Source organism: Benincasa hispida, chromosome 5 (genome assembly GCF_009727055.1).
Source record: "Benincasa hispida cultivar B227 chromosome 5, ASM972705v1, whole genome shotgun sequence".
NCBI lineage: Eukaryota > Viridiplantae > Streptophyta > Magnoliopsida > Cucurbitales > Cucurbitaceae > Benincasa > Benincasa hispida.
In genome coordinates, this window is record NC_052353.1 from 54,846,641 (window position 1) to 54,858,826 (window position 12,186).

Sequence of the window (12,186 nt, forward strand, 5' to 3'; positions counted from 1 at the left end):
ACTAACAAATACATGCAACATACAAGATGACTAAAAAAACTCAAAATGTCCCCCAATATTTCTTCGAGGGAAATGACACTAACAACTACATGCAACATAAAAGAGCTTCAAATATAAGAATTTGACACTAACACATGCAACATAAAAGATGTTTAAGGGTAAAACATTTTTTTTTTATAATCCTTATCGAAAAATTGCATTGGTAGAACGGTAAGTGTATTAAAATATGCGAATGATAAAATTCCATTCCAACTATCATGGTTATCGATCATGCTCATCGTAAATCGATAATTGTTGACGTCTAAAGGTAAAAGGTGAAAAATCATTCACAATTATTTTTAAAACAATAGTGGATCCCACTCCATCTTAAAGAAGTGGACCCCACTATTTATTATGATTATAGATAGACATGTAAGCAACAACAAAATTATTCATATATGAAATCCACTTTTTGTACTACAATGGATTAATATGAATTCACTTCGTGTAAACATCACTTAAAAGTATAACATTTGAACTTGAGGAAACAAATAAAAACTAGACCGAAAATGTAAGAAACAAAATAATATTATATCTTTACTAATAGGGAGATTCGAATTTTGAGAAATTTTTTTTCAAAAAAAAAATATATATTTATATTAATAGAAGAAAAACTTAAAACCAAAATTACGTGGCTTTAATCAAAGATATTGTAAATGAAAAGGAGCGGTCAGATGAGGCTAAGAGAAAGATGATTTGCATTGAGATGTGTCTATATGTGTGTTCGTAAACGTGGAGTTCTCGAATAGGCCGATCAAATATAATCCTGTGAGCGACTCCGATGCTCTTTTGCTTCTACTTAAAGCGGTGAACGGCGATTTCAGTTCTTCAGAAGGCAAACCGAAACACAAAATCTTGCGATGGCGATGGCCTTCTTCTTTCTCGATCGCCTATTTTTCCTCCTTGTTAACTGATCATACTGAGATTCTTCTTCTTTTTTCTTTGTTAAAACTTGTTTGGATTCAATAATGAACAAGAGGGCTAGAATTGATGATTCCAATAAAGCAGTCGTCAATGTCTGGAAACGGGAGGTTGGCGAGCTTTCCACTAGGAATTTTGCCCACCGTCTTGGTGCGTTGGAGGTATTGCTCACCGGATAATCCTTTTCTGATCATATCTCTCGATTTTCTGTTTTTATGGATTATTTTTTGTATGCACATTTATCCTGTCAGCTATTAGGTGATTGTTTAATATCGTCCACTGTCGTTTGATCAGAACTGAATAAACCAAACGGAAAGAATCTAAGTCTGTTGCATGGTGATTAGGATTTTGTTTTGATTGTTAATATTTTGTTTCCGTAGCTGAGAATCTGTGGTTCCTTTTTATTATTAAACGTCTAGGATTTATCGTTATTGTTGTTACTGTAATTTCAGGATCTCGTGCTCCGACTTGATCTTTATAGGAAATTGGAGAGGCACAAAGGTTGTGTGAACACCGTGAGCTTTAATGCTGCTGGTGACATTTTAGTGTCAGGCTCTGATGATAGGCGGGTGATTCTTTGGAATTGGGAAACCGGGCATGTCAAGCTCTCTTTTCAGTCTGGTCACAATAACAATGTTTTTCAAGCAAAAATCATGCCTTACACGGATGACCGAAGTATTGTGACTTGTGCTGCGGATGGGCAGGTATATCATTTAGTTCAACCATTGTGACTTACTTTAGTACTCAAGTCAAGAACTCTTTATTCTATATATGTAGGTTTGCTGTACATTTAGCTAAAACTCATTGAAGCCCATGTAATTCTCATTAAAAGTACTATTGTTTCTCTCTAGCCAAATGGATCGTAAAGGTGCTTCAGTTACTCCTTTCCACAATTATTTAACTTTGCTTTTGAGTCACCATCTGAGGTGATTCTAGGAGCCAACGTGCAATGCCATTAGGGAAACAACAGTTTTCCCCCAAAGGTTTTCAAAAGGGATAACCACCTAGGCACCTAACTCCAAACACAACAAATGAAGAGGTGATTCATAAACTCTTTATCCTTTTACATTTTGGGGAACATATGAGGCCAGTTAAAGAGGAAGCAATTTCGTCTTTCAATTCTATCTTGATTGTTTAGTGTCTTTACACATCTTTTCTACTTCTACGCTTCTTTTTAATTCTACTTTTCAAATTTACACACTAGAATTGCCTAGTATTGACCATCATTTATTTAGGCATTTGACGAGACACTGGCTTTACAAAAGTTCTTTTGCAGGTGTCTCTGTATATTATCTAGAACTCTTCCCTTGTGACCTACTGATTGATATCTAGAACTCTTCCCTTCCTATCGTGGAAGAAACATATTGTGATGATTATCACTAGAGGCTCTCCTTTCCATATTTGGCTATTCATTCGAGAGTAGATTGTCAGACTTTCGCTACATCTGGCCGCTTACTCAAAAGATTTCTCCTTCCTGATAAGGTTTTCCTTCACCAAAGCTCTTATTTATACCTCTCAAAGAATCGTCTACTCAGCAAAAGAAACTCCTCCAAATGCGAATAATTTTCTCCCCCTAGAACTGCAAAACTCAATCTCTTTCCACTACTTTGGATATTAGAAATCTTTATGAAATCTTGCCTTGTTGAATTTTTCTTGATCCAAATGAAGCCATTTCCACGATCAATCTTCCAAAATAGTTTTATGTGGAGTAGGATTAAAAGGAACCATCATGGGTTGTCCTAGTGGTAAATAAGAGGGCTTGACCTTAATAAAAGGGCTAAGAGGTCATGAGTTCAATCCATGGTGGCCACCTACCTAGGATTTAATATCCTACGCATTTCTTTGGCACCCAAATGTTGTAGGATCAGGCGAGTTGTCCTGTGAGATTAGTTGAGGTGCGTTTAAGCTGGCTTAGACGCTCACAAATAGCAAAAAAAAAAAAAAAAAAAAGTGGGACTAAAAGGAGGTTTTCCAGTGCATTTGTCATCTGAGTCGCTTTTCGTTTTTCCATTCCAAAGTTCTCACCTCTCCATTATCCATCAAACTCAACCATTTCTTCTTGGCGCTGAATGTTGAATTTATAAAATTATGTCAATTTAAGCAAAGCTTTCTGTTCATTTTCTCTCAACAGAATATTTACTTTGTTTCTCCAAACAACATTTACTGTGTTGTTTGTTGACGTTGATTTATCAAATAATAATTTAAAAAAGAAAAATTGTAACGGATAGCATAATATGTTAGTGTATTTGGGTGGTTTTTGAGTTTTACAAATATAGCAAATTGTTTTCAATCTTTATCATTCACTTTTCTTCATACCGGCTTTACCCTTCATTAAAAGTATATTAGCCGTTTGATATATGAAATATAAAATGCATCACCTATAAAATTTTCGCACATTTTGCCCTTTTTTTTGAGTTTCCAATATATGTGATATAAATTTTAGTTTTCCTTGCTATATATTGTTCTTCCATTTTTGTTTGCTGATTCTAATTTTATACTGTAAGTTATGGAACTTTCTGTAGTTGTTTTTTTGGTCAATAGGATGATTATGGACACTGCTATGAGAATTACAAAATTATTGCAGTTTTGGTCTATGACTCAAATTTAGCGTAATATCTTGGACTTTTAAACCAAGATTCCAAAAGAGATTGTCTTGTTAAAGTAACAGACAACATATCAATATTAATACCAACATTAATTTGACATGCATTTCAAGTATAAAATTTATATATCATTATTTGTATATTATGTATTTTAGTACTAAATCAACAATATCACTGGAGTATCAGTATCAATTCATTGGTGTATTAGCAATCATTTAACATGCATGCATGTTAAATTATTCTTGATACATGGATGATATATTTAATTTACTACTGCATTTAAATGAATGTTAATACACCAATGATATAATATACCTGATTTACTATTGTTAAACGAGGGTTGATGCACCAATGTGTTGCAGGTGATACCTGCAAGTTTTAAAACGTCCCTATCGATATTGAAATTGAAATTTTGCGGATATATCGATAAAATATTGATATCAACGATTATTTTTGTAGATCAAAAGAACTGTAAAAATTATTCAAATTAATAATTAAGTTGTTCTTTTGGTTTCTTATATATAAAAAGAATAATTACGTTGTTCTTTCTCTCAGATTAAGTTATAGAGCTTAGCTTGTTATAGTATTTATATTCCTATTGGAATTGATACAAGACTTTTTATATGTTTTACGAGTATTTGTAAAACATATTGGAGATATCGATTAATCCTTAACATTGATGTGGAACTCTTCGATTTACGTATATATCGCGACATATTTTAATCCTTGACCCAAAATGCATGTTAAATGAGTGCTAATTGCTGATATGCCAATGATATACCTAATTCACTGCTATACTTGAAATGCATGTTTCAGGCCCGTGTGTCCCAGATATTATAAATATTTCACGATATGAAAAATTGCTACATCTGCAATATGCTATTTATATTTTGCGAAATCCGCTTGTGCCCATTCAGAAAAGAATTGCCTTGTTTTCTTAACTTAAGTTAAATGGCCTGTTTATTCTGTCAGCAGAAATTCTACTTTGCTTTGTCCTGCTAGAAAGCTTGTCTATTTGTTCTCTGGGCTAAAACATTCCTTCCTTAAAAAGTATTATTTGCTGAAATTCAGGTGAGACATGCTCAGATTCTGAATAGTGGGCGTGTGGAAACTGCACTACTTGGCAGTCATCTAGGGCGAGCTCATAAGTTGGCCTTTGAACCTGGAAGCCCTTATATGTTCTATACTTGTGGTGAAGATGGATTGGTGCAACGTGTGAGTTTTGATTGTTCGTTAAGTTGTTATATTATGTTCTACCAACATTATAAGTATTACTGCAACTTGTTAAGTTTACTTATTCACAGCCAAAGAACTTTTTACACAGTTTGCAAATTTATTACTGAACTTATGGCATGAAATAAGATGCTTTACGATGACCCTTCGTTTATATTATTGCCAAATTGCATGTGATACTGACTTTACTCTTTTAATAGTTTGATCTAAGAACTGGGGCTGCTGTTGAGCTGTTCACTTGCCAATCAGTTGACAATAGGGCAGGTTATATGTCATCGATTCAGCTAAATGCTATTGCTATTGATCCCAGAAATCCGAATCTCTTTGTTGTTGCTGGCTCAGATGAGTACGCACGGTTGTATGATATCCGCAAGTCTGGGGAGGATGGATCAACTGATTTTGGTCAACTGGTAGACTGCTATTGCCCCCCTCACTTGATTGGCGATGAGCAAGTGGGAATAACAGGTCTAGCCTTCTCAGAGATGAGTGAGCTCCTTGTCTCATACAATGATGAATCCATTTATCTCTTTAATAGGGATATGGGTTTGGGTCCAAACCCAAATCCAGCATCTCCAGTATCTCTAAGTAGTGATACAAGTGAAATGGAAGCTGAAAATGTCGAGAATGTTAGTCCACAAGTTTATAAAGGACATAGAAACTGTGAGACAGTGAAAGGTGTCAATTTTTTTGGACCTAAATGTGAGTATGTCGTCAGTGGTTCTGATTGTGGCAGAATATTTATATGGAGGAAAAAGGGTGGAGAGCTGATCCGAGTCATGGAAGCTGACGAGGATGTCGTGAACTGCATCGAGTCCCATCCTCATATGACCATGCTTGCTAGTAGTGGAATTGAAAGTGACATCAAGATATGGACTCCAAAGGCCCTTGAAAGGGCTACTCTCCCTGAGAAAATCGAACAGGTAGGAATGTCATCTTTATTCTTCAGTTTAATACCAATTCTAGTGCTTTAATATAGCTTATTGAATGGCATTGGACTCTTTGCATTATTGAGATTTCTATCGTATATATTAAATTAAACATCCTTTCCAGTCGTAAGGATAATAGCACCTGCCATTTCGTATTCTTGATACTGGTATTTATTGGTCTTTTCATTATTCATACTACTACCATGTGTTACTATTGCTATCATTATCATCATCGTAATGATCAGAAAAAAATCCATCTTTACATATTAACTTAATGCAAGGGAGGAAAGTGGGGGAGACCCGTGTGCCCTTTTTTCCTCTCATTTTTGAGCTTAACAACCAATAATCACTTTGTTCTGTTTTCTGCTTGTGTGGATGAGATTGTGTTGCTTTTTCCTCTTGATTTTTCTGTAGACTTGTAGAGGTATGAATCTGATAGAACCCAAAAGATATTGCAATATATAAGATGAAAGATACAAGAAAATTCAAGTAATTTCATGTACTTGGACCCTCTCTCTCTTGTGCACTTTCACTCAAACCTAAGCCAACTAAATCTATCCATACCTTCATCTCTCCAATCCACTCTATTTATAACAAATCTCTCCTTAGAAACTAGCATTCCTATCAATGTCCTATAAATTTGTCATTCTATATCACCAATTGTAGTTATGTATGATGACTTCAATAAGCGGTTGGGTTGCTTTATTTAACAAATCAATTTGTGCTTTCTCAAAGACATCAGACAGGCATTATGTTCTTTGTAACACGAACATCTAGGAATACCAAGTATTTTCCAAATACATTTCCCTGACTAATTAATGCCATAAGAACATGATACGGGCATGTGGTAGTCTTTTCTTGTTCAATGAAACGAAAGAAAGAAACCTAGAGGCAGTCAAGATAGCCTCATAAGCTCAACATTCATTTGGATTCCATCGGGTTTCCCATGCAACTATTCTCAACATTTGAAGGTGAATAGGACTATAGCTAATACCCACATTCATTTACATTCTGTTGATGATATGAGCTGAGGTTCATTTCTTTGGTGTTTATAAATTATGTGGTTCAATTGCTTCATTTGTTGAAGAACATAGGTTCCATCTTGATTTGTCTCGTTGTCAATGATGATTATAAAGATAATGAAGGTGGTGTTGGGGATGATGATAAGGGGAACTTGGTTTGACAGTGATGTTGAAATGGAATGGAATTTTAATATGGATTTGATGACAATGTTAATGGTTTTGATGAAATTGCAGATGATGTTAGTAGTTGATTCAATGTTCATACCATTCTTCTGATCTAATGGTTTTCAATTCTGCATTTCACAGAAACCAAAGCCTAGAGGATGGATGCACCGCTTAGCGTTACCGGAGGAACTGATGATGCAACTGTTTTCACTGCGAAGACAGATTATGAGCCCCGAACGCGGAAGAGAACCTCCTACTGTAAGTAGGGAAATTTTAGAGTTGATAATGACATTCAACAATGGCAACAGTGATGACTCTTCATATTACAATGGTGATGATACTGCTGAAGATGATTGATATAATTGAGAACGTTTATGCTGACTCTTAGCTTTAAATTTGAATAACGTGATAGCTTAATTGTGCATAAAATAGGAATCCAGGCATATGCCATTATGAATCTTATTTCACAAATTTTCCTCTGAATTAATAGCTAAAAGCTCTCTTAGCTATTATTATTATGAATTCCTCCCATGTTGGCTGTAAATTGAGTTTGTGCATTCTTCTACTCGGTTTGTTTGTTTCATTTTTCAAGTTCTGATGGAATCATCTGTAGTGTATATAATTTCTCTTCGGGATGGGAAAATTACAACTTTAGAGATTTACTTGCTACATAAAGAAATCTAAAATTTTAAAAAAATGACAAAAACATGGGTCATAGTATATGCTTATTGCATTACAAACAATGTGGATTTGAAATGGATGGTTCAATAAAGGCATCAATTATCGTTTGGAAATTACTTATTTTAGTTGTTTGTTCAATAGGTTTTCATCATTAGGTTTTTTTTTTTTTTTTTTTTTTAAAAAGGTTTTATTTTTTTGTTTTTTTTTTTTTTTTTTTTTTTTTTTTTAACAAAGATTTCCTTCATTAATAGGTTCGATGTCATAGCCGTGCTTGTTTAAGGCTTTGTATATTCTTTTAAGTAAATTCTAGAAGAAGAGGACGAGCCAAATAAAGAAGTGAAGGAGGGGAAAGAAGAAACAAAGAAAGAAGAGATCGTAGCAGAAAGCGATGATGGGAGGGTGAGAAAGAAAAGTGGAGAATGAAGGAGAGAGGGAAAAAAAAGAACTTTTTGTTAATTATATTGGAAATTTCACAGATATTAAAATTTTGAATTTAGGCCAAGTTTATCGACTTGTAATAGATAATTGGATTGCTTTTGATCATGTTTATTTAGAATTATGAATCTGTTGCATGTATTATTATCGTTACAACGGTGATAAGTTCATATTTTTTATATTATAATAGTAACAATAAGAGTAATCATAACGGTAATGTCAATAATATAAGCGTAATTGGATTGAGCATCCTTCACTCGTTAATCAGTTTGTACTTTTTCTTTCTTTTTTTTCTTATTACAGATTTGGGGACTGGGTTCTAAATGTGAGTACGGGTAAATAACACCAAATATATTTAAATTGACTCATTATTTTAGATTACCATTAATTTATTACGTTTTTTTTAAAGTAAATATGATCTAACAATTTCAAACATCGAACATCAAAGACAAAGCATATTTTTCTTGGGAAAAAAAAACAAAGATATTAATTCACTACCATCTACAAAAAGTAAAAGAAAAAAGGGATAAAATGTAAGGAAAAAATCAACGAAATATCTATAAAAAATTTCTACGGTTGAAATTGAATTAGTGTTTGTGAATATACGTACTTTTTAATTTTGGGCAACAATACGTGTGGATAGAGAAGAAAAATGGAGGTTAGGAGAGAGAAAATTCTCTATATATGCTCACTCAATTTTTTTTTCAAGAGAAAAAAAAAAGGACATAAGACACCAACAATATAAAATGGTTAAATATTGTCAAAGTCATTTGTGAAAATGGTCAAACTCATGAGTGCCCCTATCATTTTTTCGTTTATCAACTTATTGTCACTTTAACAAAAGACCACTTAAAATTATTTTCTAAATTTTAGAGATTATAGTGTTATTTTTAAAACTTCATACATCAAATAGATGTAAGGTTTAGGATAGTTGATTACATTTGTTGTTAGTTCAATGAATTGTGGGATCTCCCTCCAAATATGTAATCAAATTGTACGATCTAATTGATGAATGAAGGGTGCTCAATTTGATTGTATTTGAAAATTACGTGAGACCTACTACATTTACTTACTGTTATAGTGTTATTGTTACTGTTACTGTAATCGTATGAGAACTATGAATTTATCACATTTACAGTTATCTTTATTATTACCATTATCGTTTAGAATCAATGACAGTGGCAACAGTGTGACAGATATGTGATTATAAATAAACACGATAAAAAATAATTAAATTACGTTTGTGATTCGAACTTATTACGATTGATCAATCAATGAAATTTCATTACGATTATATCAATTTTCATTATGGTTTGGTAAACGTGACTTAACTTCAAAATTCGAAGACCGAAAATGTATTTTACTATATAATTATATTTAATTAATCAATTGGTTGTAATTCCCTTTGATAATCGAGAATAGTAATGGGCCGGATAGACCGAAAATTGAGCCCACATTGGCCTAAAGGTCGTTCGTGTCCTCAAAACTCCGTTCCCACTTCCCCTTCCCCGCGATATTTTCTTCCTTCCCTCTCTGTTCTGCCTCTTCTTTCCGATTCTCATTCTTAACTGCCACTCCGGCGATCGCTTCTCTCCGGTCGAGATTTCGATTTCCCTGGCTATGGAGTCTCTAATCAACGCTTCTTCTGCTGCGATCGTTTCCTCTTCTTCCTCTTTTCCTATACCTTCTCCCAACAGGATGCTTCCCCTGAGATCTTTTCAAGTTCCGCACGCCTCCAAAGGTATTCATCTCTGAATTCTTTTCCAGTTTCTGTTTCTTTTATTTCTCTGCATCTTTTTAAGGATCGTTGGAGTCGGTGTGTTGTCGATGCGGTTGCTTCTTGTGCTAGCTGAACTATCCTACTTATCGTTTTGATTTTGATTCCTCTTGGAAGCAATTTGTTGTGTTGTTTGTTTTGTCTTTCTTGTTTTGAGTTGCTTGCTTAAGTCTTGGAATGTGTGTTTAGGTAACGAGAACGAATCTGATTCAGAGTCTGATTCGAAGAATATCAGGAACCTTCCAATTCTCAGTAAACGGCATCTCTCCCTTTCCCCTCTTCCAAAGGTATCCTCTCTCTATATTATTATTATTTTTTTTAAATTTAATGCTCTCTTGGTTTGGTTTCTGCAAATTTGAGATGGTCAGAATTCATGCTATGTAGAGTTTCCCGCGAGATATAGTTTATAGCCTGTATCATACGTACAAATACTTGTGATTTCGTGGTTTCCAACTTTTTTTTTCCTCAAAAACAAGAAAAGAAAAAGAGAGATAGAGAGAGAGAGAGAGAGAGAGAGAGAGAGAGAATTGTTTATTCAAATTTCTATAAGAAGAAAAATAATGATTGTGGAATTAAAGACTTCATGAACCTTTATATAGGTGCAATTGGTTGGCTTGAATACCATCCATATTCAGTACAGCCATGAAAGATTATCAAAAATCGATTTCCTAAGTGCCGTTTGCACAATGATGATGTTCTCTGTTAAATAAAATGCTATTCGTAGTCTATATTATTAAGTAGTAAATTAGATATATGGACTTTTTGTTTGGCATCCAATCTTATTGAAGCTTCCAGTAAAATTTTTCTGTTTGTTTTCCTTTCTGCATTAGGATGTTGCAATGGGAGTGGTGCTTAGTGCAGCCAGGGGAAGAGGGTGGACGACAGGGTCTGGCATGGAAGGCCCCCCAGCTCCAGCTGGACTGGAGGGCAAATCAGGCACAGAGAATGTATCCACTTTCCCATGGTCTCTTTTCACAAAATCTCCTCGGCGACGAATGCTTGTGGCTTTTACTTGTAACATTTGTGGGCAACGAACAACACGGGCGATCAACCCCCATGCTTATACTGATGGCACGGTGTTTGTGCAGGTGAGATTTCACAACATTCATGGAATGAATTGATGGAAGTCCATATTTGACCATTTGAGTTGAGTCGAAAGGAAGCAATATAGTTTCTGTTTTTGTTTTTTCTTTTTGTTCGGGTTTCTACTGAAATGGTTTCATTTAATGTTCTTTTGGAGAAAAAATAATATCAAAGAAATCAAAATCTGAGCAGCACAAAGGAATGATAGCAGCCTAATTAGTCTTCACTCTTCTGCATGTAATCGGCTGATAGAACCCTAGTTATGGATATATTAGGATTGTTTGTTTGTTTGTTAGTGAGGCCATATTAGTAATTAGCTAGGAGTTGATTATGGTTTTTTATTATAATTAGAGGGAGTAGATTGGGAGCAAGGGAGAAATGATTTTAGTAGGAGTCTTCATTGTGGGACTCTAGAAGAGAGTAGTCCACTTGGATGACTATCATATATTGTAACTTCTCTTGATGTTGTAATTTGTTACTATCTTTTAGTTCTTTGTATGTTTTTTAAGTTTTCTTGTTAGGTGGTGTCCTAACATATTCTGTCAGCTATATTTTAGTTGTTACATGTTAGGTCCTATAAAGTGTGTTGCTAAGCAAGCTTAAGTAGATAATCTGAATTAAATTTGTGGGTAAACAATTTACAAATTGACAGGAAACTAATCAGCTTACTATTTTGTTTCATTCTTATAGTGTTGTGGATGCAACGCATACCACAAGCTCGTGGACAACTTGAACCTATTTCATGAGATGAAATGCTACGTCAACCCGAGTTTTAACTATGGGAGTAATGGATGGGAGGACGTGAACTTCAAATATCTGGACATAGAAGAAGGAGGAAGCGACGATATATTCCCAATACAATGAGGTAAATACTGTGCTTGTTGAGTATGTACATTCTGGCTCATCAGTACAAGAGTAATTATTTGTTATGTATATTGTTCTATATATCAAATAGGTACCCAATTTGGACATAGAAATTGAATACATAGATTCTGCAGGTCAATCAGTAAAACAAGTTTTAAAAGCATCTTCATCTTCTGGTTAGTTTCCTTTATTGGAGCTTAGTTGCAGTTAAAACTAAAAGGATGATGTAGAAGTTGGATTAATTTAAGAATTGTAATTATTAGTGGAGAGAGTTGTTTCTTTCTGTCCTATTCTTACTCCTATGGATGTGAGTGTGATATGGTGGAAGAAAAGAGAATATGATTATTGAGTTTAAATGGATTAAATTACAAATTTAGTTCCTTAAAAGAATCGAAAGTTCGGACATCTCTTGGACATTTTTTAAAGTGTCAATCTCA

At 34.2% G+C, this 12,186-nt stretch overlaps 2 protein-coding genes across 2 annotated transcripts; both read left to right on the forward strand.

Moving 5' to 3' along the window:
* Window positions 1-777: 777 nt before the first annotated feature.
* LOC120077937 (DDB1- and CUL4-associated factor 8-like) lies at window positions 778-7,474 on the forward strand. The gene is made up of 5 exons (XM_039032059.1): window positions 778-1,121; window positions 1,413-1,664; window positions 4,635-4,778; window positions 4,997-5,716; window positions 7,051-7,474. Exons 1-5 carry the CDS (start codon window positions 1,008-1,010, stop codon window positions 7,264-7,266), a joined length of 1,446 nt encoding a protein of 481 aa, XP_038887987.1. The 5' UTR covers window positions 778-1,007; the 3' UTR covers window positions 7,267-7,474.
* Window positions 7,475-9,519: 2,045 nt separating this feature from the next.
* Window positions 9,520-12,049, forward strand: LOC120077156. The gene is made up of 4 exons (XM_039031060.1): window positions 9,520-9,766; window positions 9,992-10,089; window positions 10,633-10,890; window positions 11,576-12,049. The coding sequence occupies exons 1-4, from the start codon at window positions 9,646-9,648 to the stop codon at window positions 11,747-11,749; spliced, it is 651 nt and encodes a 216-aa protein (XP_038886988.1). The 5' UTR covers window positions 9,520-9,645; the 3' UTR covers window positions 11,750-12,049.
* The last annotated feature ends 137 nt before the right edge of the window (window positions 12,050-12,186 follow it).